This window comes from Littorina saxatilis, linkage group LG17, assembly GCF_037325665.1.
Source record: "Littorina saxatilis isolate snail1 linkage group LG17, US_GU_Lsax_2.0, whole genome shotgun sequence".
NCBI lineage: Eukaryota > Metazoa > Mollusca > Gastropoda > Littorinimorpha > Littorinidae > Littorina > Littorina saxatilis.
This window is the reverse complement of record NC_090261.1, coordinates 24,356,051-24,380,140: the sequence shown is the minus strand read 5'-3', so window position 1 is coordinate 24,380,140 and position 24,090 is coordinate 24,356,051. Positions and strand designations below refer to the sequence as shown.

The following is a 24,090-nucleotide window of genomic DNA, read 5'->3' as shown; positions in this document are numbered from 1 at the left end:
TGCTGCACTAGCATTTGACCATGAAACTAAGTGCATGTCAGTTTTTGTTTGGATTATTGAGTTTTTCACTATAAAGACTAATATTTCATTTGCTCGACAAGATTCGAGGATAAACTTTAAATTTAAAGTTGATGAAGATAATGAACACTTAAATTTTACTTTCAACGAAAAACGCATTCCTACGATGTTCAACAGTAGTCCACTGATCATGCATGATGTTTCCCCAACTGTTTGTGTCCTGTCATTTTCGTCTCAGTCAGTGGCCACAGTGACACTCGCGCGGCCGCTTGTGTGCAAATATAATTCCCCTATTATGGATTCTCAGGTGGGTGTGAACACAATCCTGATAATTTTAATCACAAACATAGCGCCCAAACAAAGTAATAGAAGGCTTTAATCAGTATTGAAGTTCGCGACAGCTGCGAGCAGACGAACCATTTAGGCGATGATAAGGTCAAAGGACAGGTATGAGGTGCCTGTGAAACATTGTCCCCCATAGGAATGAGTGAAGGAGAAAACTTGTTTAGCTCCAGTTACGTGCGCTGCAACTACTTGCAAAACAAAGCGAAAGAAGTGCAGTATGCTATATCTTCTGAGTTTTGTTATTAGCTGCCTTGCTGCCTTAATTCATGCAAAAACAACAACAAAAACAAAACAATTGGGAAATCAAGAGTTTCAGTGACAGACTGTGTCACAAAATACTGACACAGTCTCAGTATTTTACATAACCTGCCCAACGTGTCGCAAAAACTACGTCATAACATAATCATGTGACATATGCCCAGCATGATTTTTGTCGTCCGTCCCTCAAAATACCTGTGGCTGGTGTCAGCCGAACCATAGTCATAGACCATTTGCCGAACAGAGCTTGTTACTCAATATCCGGGCCACCTCCGTCATCCCAACCAGCCCCCGCCCAACGGTTCCCCGGCCGATAACAAACCTTGACTGTACAGTGGTACCCGTGCGATGCAAGAACTGATGGGCCACTTACTCAGTGGTCCCTCCATTGCAGGTGGCCTTTTAGTCAAGATGACAAATATGTTTTGCTAAAAAGCATAAATCAAAGGACAACAGAAGCTAGGAAGCCTGTCACAAGTTATCGGAGCGACGGCCGACTCACATGGCATATGTACCTCTGTTTACTAGTACGGAGAGTCCCCCAAACAGGTTAAACTCAGCACAACAATGCATGCACGTGATTTGAAGGAAGCTCAACAACCCAAGCCTCATTTGGTGACCATTTTCATTTCCAAACGGATATCCGGCGTGGACTTAAAAAGTCACGTTGACAATTGTAATTGCGTTGCACCTGTTAGGTCGCAGCAAAGTCTCCTTTCCCTCACATTCCCTGATTCAGCAGATTCCACCTGATCGCCCCCCCCCCCCTCCCCCCTCTCCAGTCCAACCCTGCCCTTCCATCTATACTGACCTCACCTGGGGCCGTTCAAGGGTCGACCAGACTGATCCGCTACTATATACACTTCAAGTTCTAAGTTATTATCTCTGAACTGACACCGACACTGAATCATGTCAGAGGTACACGGCGGTGGTTTACTTTCGAAACACAGTTATGCAATCAAAATTAATGTGATAGAATATGTCTTATATGACTAAGTGCCAAAAGGTGCGCACGAAAAGCGGACAAAGGGGCTAAAAAATAAAAGTTGACAAACACGACTGATATTGTGATTTTTGTTAAGACAACAGATGCTGGAACCCAATTACGAAAAGAAAAGATAAATTTACCCAAATGATTTTACAAATAACGATAATTTTGTTCGTTATATCATTCAAAACGGCACTGAGTCATAGCATTAAGGTTATCTCGCACGTTTTTAAAGCTAGGGCTTTGAAACTTGGCACACAACCAAAGTATAATGACCTCCAGGTATGGTGCACATCACACTAAACAACATTGAATTTCAAGGTCACAGCGAGGTTAAATTTCCTTTGCAAACTGGAAAATTGTCGTTGTCACGTCTTACATGTTTTAATACTAGATCAGTTAGACTTTACATACTTCACATACTTTCAGCATTTTTATAAAACCTCATTAAAAGTGACCTGCTTGTTAATCTTTGTCAAAGTTCAAGGTCACAGCGGGGTCACATCTGGTCCAAATGTGGAATATTTTCAATTTATTCAGCGCGTTTATAGCACGAGCTTTGAAAATACACACAGTTCTAGTGTATAATGTTCACACACGATTAAAGTCTGGTTGAAAAAGTCAAGGTCACAGCAGGGTCGCGTTGAGGTCAAACATATACATTTTTCAATGAGGTTTTCTCATATGTTTTTGAAGCTAGGGCCTTGAAACTTGGCACACTACGCAAGTTAAATTAAACCTCATCAAATTCCAAGGTCACAGTAAGGTTAAAGATCCTTTAAGGATATTTTCTAAAAAAGGTGACCGCCTGGTTAATGTTTGTCAAATTTCAAGGTCACAGCAGTGCCATCTGGCTTAAACTTTGAAAAATTGTCAATTTCTTCAACTAGTTTTATAGTGTTTGAAGTCATTCACACATGATGAAAGTCTGGTTGATAAAATCAAACGTCAAGGTCGCAGCGGGGTCGCATTGAAGTCAGACACATACAATTGTCATTTTCACGAACGCCTTTTAAGCAACACCTTTGAAACTTCACACATTCCAAAGTTTTGATGTTGTTTGGTTATAATCAAAGTGTGGTCAATTTCCATGATTGAGAGCATTCAGAGGGGTCAAGTTGAGGTCACACAAAAGAGATTAAATTGTCGACACAACAGATGAGACTGGCTACCACTGTTTATTTTAATACACTTTTATGCAAATTTTAAATTGTGTTCAACCATATACACCAAACTCACCCAAACTCCTGAAACATCCAAGAAAAGGAAAAATGTGTCCAAGCAAGGAAAAACGCCATTTCTTCAAAGGCTGGAATAACTACAGAGGCAGCCGCGTCATTACACACAATGCAATTACGTCATACATCATACATTTCTATGAGTCATGTTGAATGGAATGGTGGCATGTGCCTCTATTCTAGCTAACAACAAAGCTGAAAAAATGAATATTATCTGTTTGTTTTGTTTGTTTTACCCGTACGAGACCTTTCTGTGACCTTGACATGTGACAAGGATCTACCTTAACTTCTTTAAGTCGGAGTTGAGAGTTGTGTGATGTTTGAAGGCTCTCCCTTTAAAAAAAAACTGAGATAATGATGCATTTTCGTGTTTTTGATTTGCCCATGTGACCTTGAGATTCGACAAAGGTCAACAAGACTTTAACCGTGTATGGAGGCTATTAAGCCCAAAAATGTGAACTTTCAAGGTTCTTGCTTTGAAAAACTCTGAGAAAAAGGTTATGTTTTTTTTTTACCCACACGAGACCCTGCTATGACCTTCACATTTCTCAAGGATCAACCTTGAATTCTCCATGTTGAACAATCATTAAGCAAAAGCGTTGTTTGAAGTTTGAAGGTTCTAGCTTCAAAAATCTCTGAAAAAATATGTTTCATCCGTTTTCTGAACCACATGTGACCCAGCCGTGACCTTGAAATCTGACAAGGGTCAACAAGACTTTTACCATGCATGGGGGCGATTAAACCCCAAATGTGTGTGAAGTTTCAAGGTTTCAACTTAAAAAACGTCTGAGAAAAATATACATTTTCCTTTTTGGACAATGTGTTGCACGCAAGACAACACGACAAACGCTCGTGTTATCATTCTTTTACTTTAAGGTCGACTTGCGTGCCCGCTCTTTCGCTAATCTCAATTAAAATTCATCTTAGAAGTTCGGTTTTATTACGCTTTTAATTAAGAAGATTAAACTAAGACAACAAATAGTTAGTTTTACCCATTAAACTCGATAAGGTAGTGACATTTTATGTTGAACGCAAGAAGGTGTCGCACGCAAGATCTGAAAAGATGTTGACGACATAATTTCAACACTTGATAGCGCAATCGTGGTTCGTGATTTCTTCACAAATTTTGAACACAGAATGTGTCACGTGGTTCCGTAAATGAAGTAGATCTTTGTACATGTAAATTTTGTTTTTAAAAGAAAATAACCGTTAATTACCGAACATTTTGTCGCACGCAAGATATGACGAAATTTTCAAATCGTTTTCAAAAATGCTGTTCAAAAGTTCTGCAGTCTTTGCTGGATTACTTGAAAGACAGCAGTTTGATACACCGTTATCGCTTGACGTGTCGACATCAATTCCAGAGTTTTTGAAAAAGAAATTTAGTAAATATCTGCGATTGAAAAATGTATGCCGTGATGACGAATCATCTTGCGTGCGACACCTTAAAATTCGGTTATCGAAAAAAAAAAATTCTCTCGAGATTTAGATTTGACGTTTGGTCTCGTCTGTAAAGCGATGTTTCAGGCATTCAATCAAACTAAATGCAATTCATTTGTGCTTCTTGTTATTTTTCTGTGGCATATTCAAAACACGAGGTATCACGATGTCCTTTTTCAGATGGCCGGTTTTGGCGTTATTTTTGACTTTAAACAAAGATAACTTCAAAACCGTTCAAGTCAGACACACGAAATTATGTCCACTATCTTTTCGCACATTCATCCACACACACACCAATTTTCAGCAGACACACGTTTTTAGAAACATTTTTATTGTAAAACAAAGTCGTCTTCTGTTCTGTGAGCACCTTTTGGCACTTAGTCATATATATATTGAACCACAAGCATATCAGGGAGCGGCTAGAAGGTCACGTCTACGTGGTAAGCATAGGTAAGCATATCTTATTTTTGTTTGTGTACCCCTTAGAGTGCTGGTACAGCCTGTTACCCACAACCGACTGCGCTGCCGCGGCTTGTTCGGACAATAAACAATTTATTTTTGGTACTCTCCCTCATCTGCGTATTACATAGTGGCTAAGTACTCAGACACATGGACACATGTTTTTTCCGCGAGTCGAGTCATTTTTAATAAAAACACTTTATTTGTTTCGAGTCCCTCGAGTCAAGATTTGATTGTTTGCTTGTTTGTTTGTCTCAGTGTCAAGTCAGCCTCGCTGGCTCTGAAATGTCGATTTGGGCCGGGTGGTTCGTGAAGATGATGACTGACGAAAAGCCGAATTTCAGTCCAGTCCGGCTTCTTCTCAGTTCTTCTTCTGCGTAGTAGTTCTTTGGCTGCAACTCCGCTGGCGTACACTCGTGTTTTCAGTGTATGGCCATGCCTGATTTTTTTTTTATCCCCAGGAAATTCTTTTAGTTTACTAATAGACCTACACGTACGTCAAAGTCAAATAAGTAACTCGAGTCAGGCAGTGCCGCCCACTGATTTACCCACATCTTCACTGAGTCAGTTGTACACGGTTAATTGTTGCGGCCGTCCCGCGATCTCCATATATATGCTGCTCGAGTCAAACTGACTCAGTGAAGCAATCAATCAATCACAATCCACACCGGCAACGGGTCTTGAACTTTAATTACTGGATTTGGTGTTGCAATATAGGCTATATATTTTATTATTCCTTATTTCCAGCACGTCAACAAACTTATTACCATGTGACCTGACCAAAACCCCTATAAAGTGGAACGTTAACGTTGAAGTCAACAGAAACACAGGCTATAATGGCACTAATAGTCCTACTGACACACCATAGGAAAACACACTAGAAGTCGGTGAATTCATTGGGCGTACAAACAATACTTTCTCTGTTCTTCGTCGTATGTAAACCGGCTGAGACACAATGATTAGTCAGGCGTGACCAGTTACGTGATTCCTTGTAATCAGTATTTACAAGCCGTAAACAAAAACAAAATTGGAGAGTTGGTTGGTTGGTTTTTGGATTTTAATGTCCCTTCAGCAGATGCTAGCTGCTATTCGAGACCGAAATTGGAGACAAGAGAAAACCGTAAGTGAACCGCGGCTTGAAGCGACCGGCGTGTCACTATAGTGTCAGCCCAGTACTGACTTAGCAAGGCTTGTTCATATCATCAAATGAGATCTCTAGTTTCTAAGATTCATATCATCAAATGATGTCTGTCTCTAGTCTTTAAGACTCAAAGAGAAGACTGAACAATCATGTTTCGTTGTGTACTCATACTACCAAGAATCTTTCGTTCCAGAAGTACACAATGTTTCACAGGCAACAAAATTTGTTCCAACGCAAAATGTTTCAGGCAGAGTTACGGGACTTTGAGTTCGACCACGTGGTTCAGTTCGGCGAAAATTTTACCTGCTGTGGAAATCATGGCTCAAATTTTGGACGGAAAAGCGACGTCAAGGTACCGTACACAATAAAAACAAAGCAGAAATATAGAAGAGTTATGCATGAGTTGGACATAAGAATTTCTAAATGCTGTCGTGCACTGCGCAACTTATAGCTTGTTGCAGTGTTGTTCTGCTACTCGATCAGCAGAGGAGCGAAATGGGTGCAGTTTTATGTGCTCCGTGAAATGTACATTAAAACTGCTTCTGATTTTGTGCTTTTGAGTTTTACAGTGAAATTGTTGACGAACGAGTGCTGCCATGCAGGTTTTGCCGGTAGTGACAGCAATATTAAATGTCCTCAATGAGTGATGCGTGATAAAATGACACACTGGCCTTGAACTAGATTTCGCTTCCACACCACTGCCACTCTGCTTTTGTGTCTGGTGATCTGATTAGCTAGACATACATGTACATGTACCGTGGCAGTTTTGATAAAGGTTCAAATCTGTAACTGCATGTAAGCTCTGTCAAGGTAAGGTCTGTCAGTTTCACACTCACTGCATATTTTAAAGCCTTCTGTGACTGTTCTGATAAAGCAATGCATAAGCTTACTGATGGAGCTGAGAATCCCCAGAAAACATTTCTTGGTTATTTTGTGTGTGAAGTCAATGCCCATCTGGCATCAGTAAAACAAACACATGCACACACAAACACAAATAGAGGCTCAAATGTTAAAACCAGGGTTCGTACAGGTCATGGAAAACCTGGAAAGTCATGGAATTTGATTTTTAATTTTCCAGGCCTGGAAAGTCATGGAATTTCAATTCAAGTCATGGAAAGTGATGGAATTTAACAAAAATAAGAAAGAAATTTTTTTTCACCAAACAAACCTTGTAGTCTTTCTATGAAAGTAGTGGTCCAGTGAACGATACCTTCCGCCTGGGCCCAAACTCAGTGCAAAGCAAGCCAGTGTCAAAACTGGCTGTGACAAGACGTAACAAGTTTGCGTGTTCGGAAATGGCGACCTGTGGATCTAGTCATGGAAAATGTTATTGAGGCTCATGGAAAGTCATGGAAAAGTCATGGAATTTTGTTTCTAAAAACCAGTGGGGACCCTGTAGAACTGTACATATAGAGGGTTCAGTTTACCAACGCCCCATGCAGAAAAAAAAGAACGCATTATAGAAGGACCCATATGAGTTTATTTCAGTGAGTCAAAGGAGGCATCAAGATTATTTAACACTGCACCACTCTATGCACAGCGCAATGTCTTGTCTGTGCCATCAGCACACATACAAGCACACACACACACACACACACATATATATATGCATGTATGCACGTCTGCACATAATTATAATATATATGGTAACATGACACACAGGCAAAATCTAAATCAGACATGCTGCAGTATGTGTCTTTGTGATTAATTGTTACTAAAATGTTTTAGTTTTGTGTGTGCTGTTCTTGTGTCGGTGAGTACAGAATTATTTTGTTTTTCAGCTTTGTTCATCTCACCCATAGTCACTTTGTTGTTTAGATTTTGAAATGTGTTTGTTTTCTGCTAGTGACATTCGCAACAAACTCAAGGTCGAGGTCCAGGAGCTGAAGGCAAAATATCCAGGATTTACTGCAGGATTGGCAATTGTACAGGTAACCAGTCTCTTTATATTTTTTTTCCTTTTTTTAAAAACCAATGCTAAGAGTACTGTATATTCTGTGTTTAATTTTTTTTTGTTTCCAGAGAACTTCTTTGATTTACTTACTTATTTGATCGATGAAAATGACGAGAAAATTCATACGTAACATCGACAGAGTTGTCTCCCATCCTTTATAAAAAAAAAAGGGGCTGTGCCGAATGTGACTGCTTGGCTGATCTATTCTGTGGCTTAATTAGTTTCTTTGCGATATTTGGTCACAGAGAGAAGAGAATTCAGGAAAGAAGATGTTTTGTTCCTTTCATCAATTAATAAATCAGCGGTTCAAAATTTGTCTGAGAATGGAGGCCATCTCGGGTCAGTAGCCTGTGAAAAGTGTGTTATTTGACCTCCAGGTTGGTGATCGCAGTGACTCCAATGTCTACATCAAACAGAAGCTGAAGGCATCAACAGAGATTGGGGTAGACGCCCAGTATGTCAAACTGCCTCAATCTTCAACACAGGCTGAGGTTTGTAGCGAAAACTCTGTTACTTGTGTTCACAATGAAGAAAATTGTATTTTGGGAAGGGAATGGGTTGGGTGGAAGGGGTCATGAGAGCTAGAGAGGATCCAGGAAGGGATATAGCGGGAGGGAATAGTGAACGGTATGCAATAGCTGTTGGCAAAATTCAGTGCGACCAAGACTGTGCATGTTTTACTACAGCTTCAAGTTGGTTCAGACTTGGAACATAAAGTTTCACATATTTTTCTATATGTTTCTTCAGCTCAACTTTCATGAGTCTAATGTCTTAGTTTCTCTGTGATTCTCTTTAACAGTGTGATATGGTGCTGCTAGCAATATTTGAATGACTTTACTTCTTTTCATGCAGTACAGCAGAAGCTTCCCATAAAAGTAATCTGGGAATATGAAGAGTTTAAGAAAATAAAGCGTGTGTATCTTATTGTGTTAAAGAGGTACTCGGGTAGACTACCAGCTGTGGCATAACTTTGCTTATCTTCCTCACAGATCCTCAAAGCGGTGGAGCGGTTGAACAATGATCCTCTAGTCCATGGCATTATCGTTCAGGTATGTATGCACATTAGTTTTCCATTACCTTTATTTGTGTTGAATAGTTTATTCTTTGGTTATAAGACTAGAATAACAATGGACAATGTTCAGAAATAACCGTCATGTGGCATAGTTTGCCTCAATAAAGGTAAGAGTATTCCCTCTTTCACAACCCATATAAATCCGACAGACTTGTATCCAAGCAACCCCCCGCGGGCTAGGGGGAGTCCCATATTGGTTGGGACGAGAAAGAATTTACCCGATGCTCCCCAGCATGTCGTAAGAGGCGACTAACGGATTCTGTTTCTCCTTTTACCCTTGTTAAGTGTTTCTTGTATAGAATATAGTCAATTTTTGTAAAGATTTTAGTCAAGCAGTATGTAAGAAATGTTAAGTCCTTTATACTGGAAACTTGCATTCTCCCAGTAAGGTAATATATTGTACTACGTTGCAAGCCCCTGGAGCAAATTTTTGATTAGTGCTTTTGTGAACAAGAAACAATTGACAAGTGGCTCTATCCCATCTCCCCCCCCTTTCCCCGTCGCGATATAACCTTCGTGGTTGTAAACGACGTTAAACACCAAATAAAGAAAGAAAGAAAAGTATCCAAGCATCGTATATTGCTGCTGACATGTAGACTCGAGCAATGATGTTGTAAATCAGCTCTGACATGCTTGTTTTGCAGTGTTTCGCTGACTTAATTCTTGAGTCGTTTTTCCTTGATAAACTTTTCCCCGGAAATAGATTTTGATCAGTAATGCATTCTCGGAAAAAATGGAAAGAGACAGAGATTTTGATCAGTAATGCATTCATGGAAAAAAAGACATTTAATTTTTTGTAGCATGTGTAATCATCATTTGAAAAATGACACTGACACATTGTTCTGTTGTGTTAATTGGGCTTTCAGTTGCCTCTGGAAACTGACACAGAAGTAGACTCTCACCTTGTCACCAACGCCATCTTGCCTGAGAAAGATGTGGATGGGTAAACATTTTGTTTAAATCAATTTTAAGCTTTCAGTCTAGAAGGAAAGGATCTGACTTGTGCCTCTACCGCAAGACTAATTAGAGAATTTTTTTAAAATAAGTTTTTTTTTAAGAAATAAGATTGTACAGGAATGATGGGTTTTTTTTCATATATCTTTTTATGCATAAAAAAGTATTTTCGGAAAATGCACTCCGAGTTATTCCTAAATCCCCTACACTGTTGTTTAAAGGCTTCCATATTCGTAGCGTTCATTCATTAATTCATATTGTTTACGTGTGCCAATAATGTTATGAAACTGTACCTAAGGGGATATAATAACGATTGGCTGTATCTTTTGAACACAGAAAAAAATATTTCAGTATTGCAAAGTGGTGTTGATAGTGTCGAATGTAAACAGAACAGTCTCAAACGCCATCTTTGGTTTACGAAACGTCACGAAGTGACGTCAACGGTCTAAAAATAGCCCAAGTCCTGGAGAACTGTTGCTAAACAATGCAATAAAGAATTAATTATTTCTCGTAATTGGTAAGGACTTCAAACCTAAAACTTTGCAGGAAGCTTAATTTATACATCCCCGCAACGATGGGAAAAGCCCTGGGAGTAATTAGACTAATTAAATAGGACTATGTCAGCCTTTAACAAATTTAGCTAGCCATTGATGACGATTTTAGGTGCAGTTATTTCCCTTGCATGCCAAACCTCATTTATCAGTCTTCTGTGAGGATTTTTAAGGTGCAGTTATTTTTCTATATTTACTCTATGAAAACTCTCTCTCTACATCACTGTGGCAGTGCCCCTCTTAAACCTTACTTCTTACAGATGAATCATATTAGTAGATAATGCTTCCTGAAAACTTGACAGGATGTATACCCGGACAAGACTTTTAACTTTGTGAACGAGATCAAGATTTGTAACAAGATCTGAAGAAACAAATGTGAAAAGCCATGCATGAGCTTTTTAGAACCTTCTAATTAAAGGCTGTAGGGACGATGAAAACAAAAACCAACTAACCAACCAACACCACTTGTTTTTCAGGTTGCATCAAAGCAACGCAGGGAGGTTGTCCAGGGGAGATCTGGATAACTGCATCTTGCCCTGCACTCCCAGGGGATGTTTGGAACTGATACTGCGCACAGGTGTGTTTGTCTGTGTGGGGGTGGGGGGTGTGTGTGTGTGTGGGGGGGGGGTGTGTTTTGTTTTGCATTCATCTATACTTGCTCCTGGCTGTGTATATATTATGGTTCTCAGATTTGAAAAATAGATGATGTTCAGAAATAACTGTCAAGGTTGTATGGGTAGTGGAAGAGTTGCTTTCCCTTGTTTCCACAGGAAGACTGTGGCAAGCCTTCAATGTCACATGTAGCTTGCCTCAATGTTTCCACAGGAAGACTGTGGCAAGCCTTCAATGTCACATGTAGCTTGCCTCAATGTTTCCACAGGAAGACTGTGGCAAGCCTTTAATGTCACATGTAGCTTGCCTCAATGTTTCCACAGGAAGACTGTGGCAAGCCTACAATGTCACATGTAGCTTGCCTCAATGTTTCTACAGGAAGACTGTGGCAAGCCTTCAATGTCACATGTAGCCTGCCTCAATGTTTCCACAGGAAGACTGTGGCAAGCCTACAATGTCGCATGTAGCTTGCCTCAATGTTTCCACAGGAAGACTGTGGCAAGCCTTCAATGTCACATGTAGCTTGCCTCAATGTTTCCACAGGAAGACTGTGGCAAGCCTACAATGTCACATGTAGCTTGCCTCAATGTTTCCACAGGAAGACTGTGGCAAGCCTTCAATGTCACATGTAGCTTGCCTCAATGTTTCCACAGGAAGACTGTGGCAAGCCTTCAATGTCACATGTAGCTTGCCTCAATGTTTCCACAGGAAGACTGTGGCAAGCCTACAATGTCACATGTAGCTTGCCTCAATGTTTCCACAGGAAGACTGTGGCAAGCCTTCAATGTCACATGTAGCTTGCCTCAATGTTTCCACAGGAAGACTGTGGCAAGCCTTCAATGTCACATGTAGCTTGCCTCAATGTTTCTTAGGAAAAGGAAGGGATAGCAACTCTTCCTCAACCCATACAAACTGACAGAATTATTTCCGGAATCTGTCTTTTGTCAGAGCTGTTTTGTCTGTTGGTTCTGAGATGACACTATGAGACACTATGATCAGCAATTTGATTTACATGACTGATGATTGACCTGTTATGTAGTCAGCCAGTTTTTGCATCAATGTATCAGTCTTGTCAGGTGTAAAAGTTTACCAGTAGTTCTCTGTATTTCCACTGCGTCCATCCAGTGAGAGGCCAAGTGACACACACAAAGCAAGCAGCAAGTTTACTGAACATACACATTGTCCAACAGGGGTGGAGATCAAGGGGAAGAAGGCAGTGGTGCTGGGACGCAGCAAGATTGTGGGTGCTCCCATGTCGGACCTCCTCACATGGAACCATGCTACCGTCACTGTCTGTCACTCCAGGACTGCTGATCTCAAGGCTGAGGTAGATACATATATCTTATTGTAAATCATGAGCTATTACTTCTGAATTAATTTACACAACTGTGCTTGATGCACATTTTTTGTTCATTTAACCGGGATGCTTTTATTTTTGTAGTTGCGTGTGAAGAGAATCAATATTCTGTGACCGTTTTGGGTGAAATGTTAGAATTGTACTTTTGTGAATTACGGTTTCAAAAACTAAACCGTCACAGAGAAAGCTTTACCATGAAGATGACTTTCCGCATAATTTTACACCGCTTGTTGAGTCACTTGAGAAAAAGTGACTCTATGTAATCGGTCAGTGTTAGTCTGTCCGGCCGGCCGTCCGTCCGGCCGGCCGTCCGTAGACACCACCTTAACGTTGGACTTTTCTCGGAAACTATCAAAGCGATCGGGCTCATATTTTGTTTAGTCGTGACCTCCAATGACCTCTACACTTTAACGATGGTTTCGTTGACCTTTGACTTTTTCAAGGTCACAGGTCAGCGTCAAAGGAAAAATTAGACATTTTATATCTTTGACAAAGTTCATCGGATGTGATTGAAACTTTGTAGGATTATTCTTTACATCAAAGTATTTACATCTGTAGCCTTTTACGAACGTTATCAGAAAAACAAGGGAGATAACTAGCCTTTTCTGTTCGGCAACACACAACTTAACGTTGGGCTTTTCTCGGAAACTATAAAAGTGACCGGGCTCAAATTTTATGTGAACGTGACTCATTGTGTTGTGAATAGCAATTTCTTCCTGTCCATCTGATGCCTCATATAATATTCAGAACTGCGAAAGTGACTCGATCGAGCGTTTGCTCTTCTTGTGTTAAAGTGTGTATGATCAACACTGTCTGTCACATGTAAATTGTTGGTTGACAGGTGAGTCAAGCAGACATTCTGGTGGTGGGAATTGGCAAGCCGCAGATGGTGAAAGGAGACTGGATCAAACCTGGAGCAATCGTTGTTGACTGCGGCATCAACTCTCTGCCTGGTTAGTCAGATTTAAGTACAAATACTTTGCAACGCAACAGGCACCTTTACCTATCTGACACAAAGTGCATTAAATAACATATTCTTACTCCGAATCACATTAGCATTGAGTCACCTGAGATGCTTATCACTGAAAAACGCTTACCCGGCTAAAAATTTTAAAGGGAAGCAACCCCATCACCAAAACGAAAGTGAAAGTAGCTTTGGTAATGGGCCAGCACACTGGGAGTTACCTCCCATACGGGTGTGTGCCACGTCACTTCCTCTAGGAACACGTGCCTATTCTCATACGTCTTTTTCACCTCGGAGAGGACGGTTCACTTTTTGACGCCTCTCCTGGCTAAACCGATCAAGCATGATCTGGTTCTGCCGGTTTCTGAGGCTTCCCTCCTCTCTGCTGAGGAGGTTGGACGTCGGCAGATCGAACTGTCCTCCGTGTGTATCGGGCATTGATCGATTCGCTGGTTCCTTTCACTCTCAGTGAAGAACAAAATGCGGACGATGTCTCTGCGCTTTTTACCGCCTTGGCCAAGGTCAATGAGGAACAATTGCGTCTTTCCTCTCTACAGTACACCCAAGCGGTCCTCTGTAGGAGGGATCTCTTCCTCTCGCAGTCCCAGTTCACGGAGCTGGCTACTAGGGAGACCTTGAGAGTCTCCCCGGTCTCAGAGGAATCTCGCTTCTGTTCTCTGGCAATGGATGCCAGACAGAAGGAGATTCAGAAACAAGGACAGTAAGTTCCTCGACTTCACTCTGCAGGGGGTGAAACAGTCTAAGCCTTCTAAGCAAAAGCAGGCTCAGACATTGTCGAACCTCAAGCCAGCTCAGAAGCGGCAGGCTCTGCCGGTCGCTCGTGGCAGGAGGAAGAGGAAGGCTTCGGGGAGGGGGTGTGGCGGCTCTGGGAGTAAGCCACACCCCCAATGAAGCGCTCCCGATCTCACCCCCCTCCCGCCTTCCACCTTGGTGATGGCGGGAGGCCCCTCCCGTGCGCTTTCTCGTTGGATGTCGGTAGTAGACAGCCAATGGATTGTGGGAGTGGTGAGATCGGGCTTCCGCCTGCTCTGGCGGGAGGAAAAGGCGCCTCTTACCCGAGTGCCACCGCGGTTCAAGCCCATCTTCTCGCAGGAAGCATGTTCCGTCTTGCAGTCGGAAATTGCCTCCCTGGAGCAGAAGGGCGCGGTGGAGAGAGTTCGGGTCCATAGCTCCCTGGGATTTAAGGGCGTCTTTTCGCCGTTCCCAAAGCGTCAGGAGGACGGCGTCCCGTGTTGGATTTATCTCTCCTCAACACTTTCTTGAGTGAGATAAAAGTCAAGATGGAGACGCCAGCCTCTGTCCGAGACTCTCTCCGCCCAGGTGACTGGGTGACCTCGATCGATCTCACGGACGCATACTTTCATTCTTATGCATCCGGCCGACCGGAAATGGCTTTGTTTCCGGTGGGGAGATCAGATCTACCAGTTTCACGCACTCCCTTTCGGGCTGTCCCTCGCACCATGGATTTTCACCATGGTGGTGAGACAGGTCTGTGCACTGGTGAGACAGGTCTGTGCACTGGTGAGGTCCGCCTGCGGGCTTATCTGGACGACTGATTCATCATGAACCAGTCCCAGAGCGGCTGTTCGCAAGATACCCTGATGGTTCTTCGAGAATCCAACTTGTTGGGGTTCTCGATCAACCAGGGAAAGTCGGAGCTGACCCCGTCACAGACATTCACTTATCTGGGGATGTCTTTCGACACGGTCGCGTGGACTGTCCAGCCTTCTCAGAGAAGGGTGGACAAGCTCCAAGCTCAGATTTGCTCCACTTTGCCTCTCCTGATGGCTTCCATCCGTCTGGACTTGGTGGCTCGCTCGCATAGAGCGTCCACCTCGTCAGTTTATGCTTCCCACTGGAAGGCATGGACTGCCTGGTGTTCAGCTACAGGGGTGAGTTCGGTGGCTCCGCGCTCTATTCAGGTCGCCAACCGCCTCTCTTTCATGTTTTCGCAGGGCGCCTCAGGCTCCTCGTTGAGGGTCCGGCGCTTCGCTATCTCGGCGACTCTTAAGCAGATCGGTCGGTCTGTTCGAGTCGGGGGCGTTATAGCTGCAGTCATTAAAAGGGCTGCTCTTAAGGAAGCTAAAGCTCGTTTGCCCGCTCCCAAGTGGGACTTGTTTTTAATCCTGGAATTCCTACGTTCTGCGGATTTTGAGCCTTTGAGCGAGGCCACAATGTCACTCGCAAAGCGCTGGTTCTTCTTTTGTTGGCAACGGCTCGACGGGGTAGCGAGGTCCACGCCCTGTCGGGTCAGCCTGGAGATATCTCCTTTTAGTCGGACGGTTCCGCATCTTTGCGTTTCCGGCCCGATTTCCTGGCCAAGAATCAGTCTCCGGGGCAGGCCTCTCCGCTGGTTAGAGTCAAGGCTCTGATCAGCGCGTTGGCCCCGGATGACCTTGATTCGGTCAATTGCCCTGTGAGGGCTCTTCGTCTGTACTTAGCCCGGACTCAGCCGTTTCGGTCTAGTTCTCAGAAGTTGCTGTTTATCTCGCCCTTTTCTAGGCGCGAGTAAGATTTGTCGAAGGTATCGTTGGCCCGGTGGGTGTCCTCGCTCATTAAGCAAGCTTATGAGTGGAGTCGCACAAAGAGGGGGGGGTCATGCCCTCCTTGCCACTTGACTCGGCCCGAGCCCATGAAATGAGGGCGTGGGCATCCTCTCTGGCAGTTCTGTGCTCCAGATGTCTAGAGGAGGTGCTGACAATTGCGTTTTGGCGTTCTGAAGATGTTTTCATAAACTTTTATCTTCGGGACGTCTCGGCTCTTCGACAGGATGGCTCCAGAGGCCTTCCAGCTCTCATAGCAGCAGGTCAGTTCCTGTCCAGAACTTGATGGTGAGTTTTGATTCATTTCTAGCCCACCGCCTTGTTGATGTTATCTGCTAATGTGATTCGGAGTAAGAATATGTTATTTAATGGAAAATTTCGTAGATAAATTTTCATTTAATTAATATACTTACCCGAATCACATACTGTATTCCCTCCCACCTGCCCCGCGTATGGTTTTAAGATTTTTAAAGCCGTATGAGAATAGGCACGTGTTCCTAGAGGAAGTGACGTGGCACACACCCGTATGGGAGGTAACTCCCAGTGTGCTGGCCCATTACCAAAGCTACTTTCACTTTCGTTTTGGTGATGGGGTTGCTTCCCTTTAAAATTTTTAGCCGGGTAAGCGTTTTTCAGTGATAAGCATCTCAGGTGACTCAATGCTAATGTGATTCGGGTAAGTATATTAATCAAAGGAAAATTTATCTAGGAAATTTTCCATTACATTCTGTACAGTTCCTCAATACATTGTAGACACTTTTTAACACAGAAATGTTGGACACCAACATTTCTAAAGTAGAGTGACAGATTTTCAAATTATATACTGAGTCGTATGAAGACATGTGGTGTTTACAGGGAAAGTGACGTCACGTAACCCGGATGGGAGGTAACTCCCCGGGTAGGTGGTCATTGCCACTCCTGTATTTACACTTTTTGTGTTGGGTTGCTCCCCTTTAAAATTGTTTAAGACGGGTAGCCTTTTCAGACCTTTAGCATGTAAGACTGCGTCAATGCTTTTATGTGATTCGGGTAAGTATATTAATGAAATGAAAATTTACTTAAAAATTTTCGATTTCGGCAATACAGCAGTCCCTCTCATGAACGGACACCCTTGGGCCATAGCAAAACTGTCCGTACATTGCAGGTGTCCGGTCACGGGAGGGGTGACCACACCACCCCCTCCCCCATACACTCACACAGAGACACACAAACAACAGGATTGAGTCTATATGCTAATCACTTCTTGTGGCTACTAAACAATAAACTCCTAATACTTCTTTAAACGTTTTGTAAAAATGATTTGTATGAAAAGTGTTGAAAAGAAGAGATAAAATAAATCCTCAAGGCAGTGAACACACTCACCATGCACTGACATACGAAAGCAGCCACACAAACACAGCACAGAGGAGCGTGTGCAGATGCTTTGCAAGAATAAGCTTGAAAACCAGTTTGAATAAATAGCAGCAGATAGAGCTGCATGTCATAATCATGTAATTTATTTTCATCTTGTCTGGCTTTATTGACATGCATGCCGATCATGTGGCATGGCAGTGACTTTAGAGAAAGGGGGAATGTACGTTCTGGCTCACCGATTCCGACAGACCCTAAATATTAACGCAAAATAGGCTTCTGGACTAAACTTTTACTAAAATGAAACATGCGACAAAATCAGAAAAATACTGCATAAATCCATACCAAAAAAAATATAGTAAAGTAAGGTTGTTTTGAACCAATGCCGGGTCTGTCGGAATCAGTAACCCAGAACGTACATTCCCCCTTTCTCTTATACAACATTCTTAAGCTCAATACGCTCTCTCATTTACAAACTTTACTTCATATGTTCTTTCACTGTTAGAATTATATCTGATACATGCAATGTGACTGTCTAAACGAATAGTTAACTCTTTACAAGTGATTCTATTTTTACTTTTTCTTCCCGTCCTATTTGAATCCCCTTTTTTAAAAACTGCTTTTTCAGATCTTCTATATCGAGTGGCTTGTTATATTCAGCTCGTGTTTTTGTTTGAATACTTGCTTTCTTACTTTTGTAGTCATCAAAGTCTGTTTGTATCTGTTTGAATTCTTCGTCAGAAACTTTTGAATCTTCAAGTGCTTTACTGATAGACAGTTTTAGGCTGGACAATTTTGATGATGCAAGAGTGGAAATGGATTCGTGTTTTTCAAGCTTTTTCACAATTTTTTTCATTATAGCTGATGCTATAAATGATAAACCACCAACTGCTGCTGCAACACCACCTAGGATTAGAGAAACTGGAGTCCCTACTCCGGTAGCTAACAGAATTGTTCCCGTTACACCTGCAGCTGATGCAAGGATAGTAGAACCAGTGCTGGCATTAGAAAGGCTGTTGTAAGTTGTTGAGTACTTACGTCTAGCGCGAGAATATTTTTCTAATTCATCTTCTAGTTGTTTTTGTATATTACTAATGTGTGCCAGTCTGAATTGTTGACTTTCTGCAGCACTTTCATCAATATTAGGATAAAGCTTCACACTGCTAGTCATCTTTTTAATGTAAAATATAAAATATTTATCTTAATTCTCACTGGCCAGTGTTTCTGCTAAGCTTTGAAGCTGTTCATTGCTTAACACCTTATCTGTATAGTAGAAAGCAATCAAATCAAGATAAGTAAGATTAATACTTCTTATTTCTGTTAAATTATTTATATCTGCGTTAACAACAACATTTTGGTTTGACGTCTGTTTTTTTATTGTGTTAGAATCCTTTTGAACAGCAATAAATACTCTGACTTCTTCAACATTTAATGGTCTCCAGTTGAGATTTATTCCTCTCATTAGAACAGTGTTTGTGGTTTCTTCCCTTTTCCTGACAACTATATCAAATATCATAGTTGCATTCTGCCCTATTGGAAGCTTGGGTATAAAATCGACAATGGTGTCAGCGTCCTTTTCAACACTTTGTTTTCTGTGAATGAGATAGTTGTTCTTATGGAAAGGTTTAACTGCAACTTCTCCCCTGCTGTTAAACGCAGGAACAAGGCTAACAATTAGTGGTTTAGCATTGATTGACTTACGGAATGTGTCGTCTTTTCCAACAAGAGTGTATGGACTCACAAATTCAAACTTCATTTCCCAGTCAATCTTTTTTATAACAGGACTAAGTACCCATTTTTTATTCTGATGTTTCCACATGTAGAATGTGTCATCGACAATTGGATCAGGTACATTAACATCACGGATTTGACCTAGTTTGAGGAATCTTGGTTTCTTTTCATCGTCGATTTCCTTTCTCTTGTAATGACCAGTGTCTGTAAACTCGAATGCATACACTGCACCAACTTCAGCATTGCTCTCAAAGTCGATAGCGTCTGCTAAATCTTTCAACTCTATAGTTGAACATGCAACAGGATAAATTATTGTAGGTCCACTCGACATTTTAATACTCAATATTTTATGGAACTATTTCCAATGTAATGTTAAACAAACAATCAACTGGTTGTCCACTTTGATTTTTCAGATCAATGTGTAGGAATTCATGACACCCTTCCTCCAAGTCCTTGAACTGAAGTGTCTTAAATGTTGGCACGTGCATTTTACAAAAAGAGGCATCACTCGGTGGAAGAATCCTAAGCAGATCAGAACGCTGATCATTAAACAGATTATAGGATGTGTTAAGCTCTCTCATGTGAACAAACAGTACACTGTTAACATCCATGTCAATGGGACGTGTTCCCTTGTATAAATTTGTAATTCCAAGCATATCAAGGAGTTTGGTTGGAAACTCAACGTTTACTTCTCTAGTTTTGGGCATAGTAAGAGTAGCAATGAGACTTGCATGATTTAAACTCGCTGTAATACCTACTGGAGCAAACAATTCTTTCTCTAAAGTGCAGAAGTCATAGTAACCATCTTCTACAGAATGTGTTTTACCATTAATTCTAACCCAGTTGTTAGCCTTTTTTTTACTGATATTATACCAAGTAACCTTGTACATAATTTCATGCAGTGCAACTTTCATTCCTCCATTTTGATTGTTGATAGGGTTTGCAAGTTTAACTGGCACACTAGTCTTCACATTTGTTAGTGTGATAAACATTTTTTATTCAACAACAAAAATGAGTCAGTATAAATTCAACAAAGACGTTAAATACAAAACTGGACCATATTACAATCCAAAGACTATTTCTTTCCATGAGTTGGACTTTGCTGTAACAGAAACAGAATCCATTCGCGTTAAAGTGCCTGACCCATTCCATTCTTACCTAAATCCCCCAATCAAAAATGATAGTGTTCCAAAGATGTGGAACTCTCACCCAATTCAGTTCTATCAGAATCAGTTAAACTTTGCAATATTCTGTGCAACCACAGGATGTGGAGTGTCCTATGCAGACCACATGAATAATTCAAACTTACTGACAAAGTGTGTGTACACATTTCACGTTTACTATCAGTGCAGGAGAATCTTGTCTGAACTTCAGGCACCAATGCCGCATGAAAAGAGCTGGAACCCATTCAACAATAGGATAAACATGAAAGTGTATGAGCGTCTCTGCAATGAATTCAATATAGATTTTAAGACCGACTTTAGGCAAAAGCAAGACAAAAACCATGGCATGGGAACACTATATTTATGGGGTGTCCACAGGAGGTATAATTTTGATTACTGGCCAGGTCATACATCTTTTTCTTCAAATGTGCAGGTACAGTTAGGATCAATAGAACAAGAGCACCACAATGCATGGACTACTTTTATATTAGACACCGGCAAAGGTTTCACTGGATCAGGTGTTGAAAGGATCAATGAATCTATCCGAACATATGCGTGGTGCTTGCTAGGCTCGCAGGCACAGACACGATCAAACATAATGAGAACAAGCACAGGGTTTGGTGCACAGAAACAGTTGTTATCAAATTTAGAAGATGTCATAAACTCTGCAGTTGATCTGCCTTCCAGCATCAAAAGGTATCAAGACTCTCTCCGTTATGCAAGATCAAAAGTTGACTTTGCTGTTGGTAACGGCCTTTACATGTTACCTTCTGATCTCCAGCTGCAGATTGGAACAATAACAAATTATAACAATGAAATCATTATTGCTAGTGACACCCAGCCGCTTGGAAAGGGTGAAGAACTGAATTCAGAAATCAGAACGATGCTACAGCCATATCACAATGAACAGAAACAAAGCGTGACAAGTGAAGATCACGCTGCAGGTGAAGATCATTCTGTCACTAGTGATGATCAAGCTGTTAGTATTAGTGATGATCATGAATCGCAGAAGACTGCTCTAGTAATTGGTGGAGTGGGTGTAGGCTTACTTTTGCTTTATTCTCGTTAGCAGAACACCTGCAATTAAAACTGTTAGAGTCCAGAGATGTTCAGCCATGAAACCAACAACTTTACCTGCAAAAGATAACAGCCAGCTAACAATTGAACCAATGATTCCTGGAAGTGCATCCAAAGCTTTTGCTGCTAGTTTCTTTAATAGTTCTGCAATGTGTTTGAGTTGTTTCTTTACCCATCCCGGATCAGATGGAGATGAAGGTGAAGGTGGAGGTGGAGGTGTGACAGTGCCACCTGTGAGTGTTAACACTAATGTGCTTATTGCAAATCCTAACGCAGTTAGTATACTAGCTATTGTGATTCCCTGCTCTCTGAAAAGCGTTCTAATTCTTTCAGCAAGAGTTGTGTCTTCGTAAAGGATTCTTTGAATTGTATTTTTTATTCTGCTGACCTGTGTTCTCAGTTGTTCTCTATTGTTACTTAGAACTTCTAACCTTATGGCTTTCTCCTCCTGCAAATCTTTTAAACGCTTAGAAATTCTGTTTTTTACTTCTTGTTCTAGGTTCAAATCATCAGCATCAGCAAGTTTTTGTTTCTCTTTGTTTATATCTTCATCCAGCTGACCTAGTTTTGACAGATTATTTGCTATTTCACCTCTGATGGTTTGTAGTGATTGATTAAGGGCTTCTATTTCTCTCATAGGTAATAGTTCATGTGGAGTCTTCAGTGAAGTTTCCTCAGAAAAAGAAGTCTCTATCTCTTGTATAAGTTGATCAGCCTCATCTGCAAGTTTATTAAGATCTTGCAATGGAACAGATTCTATTTGAGTAGCAGTTGGTAGTCCTAGTTCTGCTTGTTGAAGTAAGGAAACAACATGGGAAGGTGATGACCGTGTGCTAGGCACAATATCTAATTGCCTAAGTCGATTAGCAGTAAGTTTTTGTTTTAGTGAAACTTTTGATAGAAACTTAGCAGGATTAGATTTATATGTAAGTTGGACTTTTTCTCCTTTATCGCTAGTTGTATATAAATGATTTGCTTCCATTTTGAACTGGTTTGGATCTAAAACATCAGGTTCTTCTCCTAAACTTTTGTAGAAATCTCTAACTTTACCTTCCAGAAGTTCATGTCGTGCCACCTCATAATGCAGTGAATGATGATAGGGAACCAAAGGGATTGCTTCGCTCATGTCGTCCGCTGGCTCAAATAAATCTTCAAATCCACCTTCTGCCATTTGTAACTTATTTTTTATTTTGAAAATAAAAAAAGATGGCACAATCGTTCGGTTCTGTTCTTGATCCTTACAGAAGGCTGAAAGAACCTCTCGGGGTAAAAGGAATAAGGCAAACAGTTATAGTTACAAATAATCCTTCTACTATTGATCAGAATGAAATACTTACTGTTAGGTTTCCTAATCTAGGTAAGAACGATGTTATTGTACCAGGCACTGTAAGACTATCATTCAAATTAGAATTAGAATCTGGCTCAGATGAAAATAGGACTTTGGCTTATAATGTAGGAAGAGCAATTGTGAGGAAGATTACTGTCAAACTGGAAGGGCGGGAAGTGATGTCATTGAATAATGCAGATGTATTTTTAGTTTATGCAGATAATTGGTTGACTGACAATGAAAAGAAAAACAGAGTGTTTCAAGGGATTCAGTCAGACAATGGGATAAAAGTTAGAATAGGAGCAGGAGATAAAGCTGACAACAAAAAAGATAACGCTGTCAATGTTGCTTTTGGAAACAAATTTTGTATTCCACTTGACTTTGAACTCATAAATTCACATCCTCCCTTCTATCAAGGAGCATTGCGCGACAGGCTGTCATACGACCTGACTTTCAATAGTTATGATCGTGTTATGCTTTCACAAGACCCGGAAGCAAAGTATAAGGTGTCTGGAATTTCTTTAGAGTTTGATGTTGTAAACCATCCTGAACTGGCTAGACTTATAGAAAATCAGTACAGTTCTAAGCTGCCTATCTATTATGAAAGAGTGTTGAATCACAGTACACTTTCAAAAAGCCAGGCTGATCCAATCTGGAACATTAACTTGAATACACCAGCTAGGTCAATGAAGGGAATACTTATGTTGTTTGAGGAACCAAAAGATTCATATGAAAGGCAAATAGAAAAGTTTTACAATCCACTAATCAATAGAGTATATTGCACAATTGAAGGGCAGCCAAACCAAATATTTGCATCTGGCATGCTGCCATACCAACACTATGATGAAGCAAGAAAGTACTTTACTGGAGGAAGATTGAAAGACCCAACATCTGATCTTGTGGCTAAAGATCTACATTTACACGGTGTTGGCGTAGAAGATTTCTTGACAAATAAATATGCGTTATGGCTGGATCTCAGAACAACTGACGACAACAAACTGCATGGAAGTGGAAGGCGAATTGAAAACGGATCAGAAGGAATCACAATACAAATTGAAAAGGAAGTAGGGAGTAGTAGTAAATCAGTTAAGATCTACGTGTTTGTTGTGTCAGATGCGCAGTTAAACATCTCTGAAAGCAGATTACAGGATATTGTTTATTGAACGTGTTAAAATGAAGTATCTAGATTTTCTTCCAAAAGATCCACACTGTTCTTTGATTTGTGGGGCAACAGGTTGCGGCAAAACAAGATATGTTTTGGATTTATTACAGACCGTTTACATAAATCACTTTGAACACATAGTCATATTCTGTCCAACCATAAAGCATAACAGAACATACAAGGAGAGAAAATTCATATGGTCTGATCAAAATATATTTATTGTAAATCCTTCTGATCGTCTAAATGTTTGCTTGGAGCATTATTTCGATCTTTTTCAGAACACGCCAACACTGTTTATTATTGATGACTGTGCAGCAGAACGTGACATTGTTAGAAAGAAAAGTGCACTAGCAAAGCTTGCATTC

The 24,090-nt window shown here is 41.0% G+C and overlaps 1 protein-coding gene across 1 annotated transcript in view; it reads left to right on the top strand.

Annotated features, from left to right (window-relative positions):
- Nucleotides 1-6,103: 6,103 nt before the first annotated feature.
- LOC138953208 (C-1-tetrahydrofolate synthase, cytoplasmic-like) overlaps nt 6,104-24,090 on the top strand; it is a 44,129-nt gene continuing 26,142 nt past the window's right edge. Inside the window, exons 1-8 of the mRNA XM_070325000.1 lie at nt 6,104-6,239; nt 7,734-7,818; nt 8,219-8,332; nt 8,831-8,890; nt 9,780-9,856; nt 10,895-10,995; nt 12,221-12,357; nt 13,229-13,340. Of these exons, the coding sequence (XP_070181101.1) occupies nt 6,205-6,239; nt 7,734-7,818; nt 8,219-8,332; nt 8,831-8,890; nt 9,780-9,856; nt 10,895-10,995; nt 12,221-12,357; nt 13,229-13,340 (721 nt within the window). The 5' untranslated portion in view covers nt 6,104-6,204. The remainder of the gene's footprint in view (nt 6,240-7,733; nt 7,819-8,218; nt 8,333-8,830; nt 8,891-9,779; nt 9,857-10,894; nt 10,996-12,220; nt 12,358-13,228; nt 13,341-24,090) is intronic.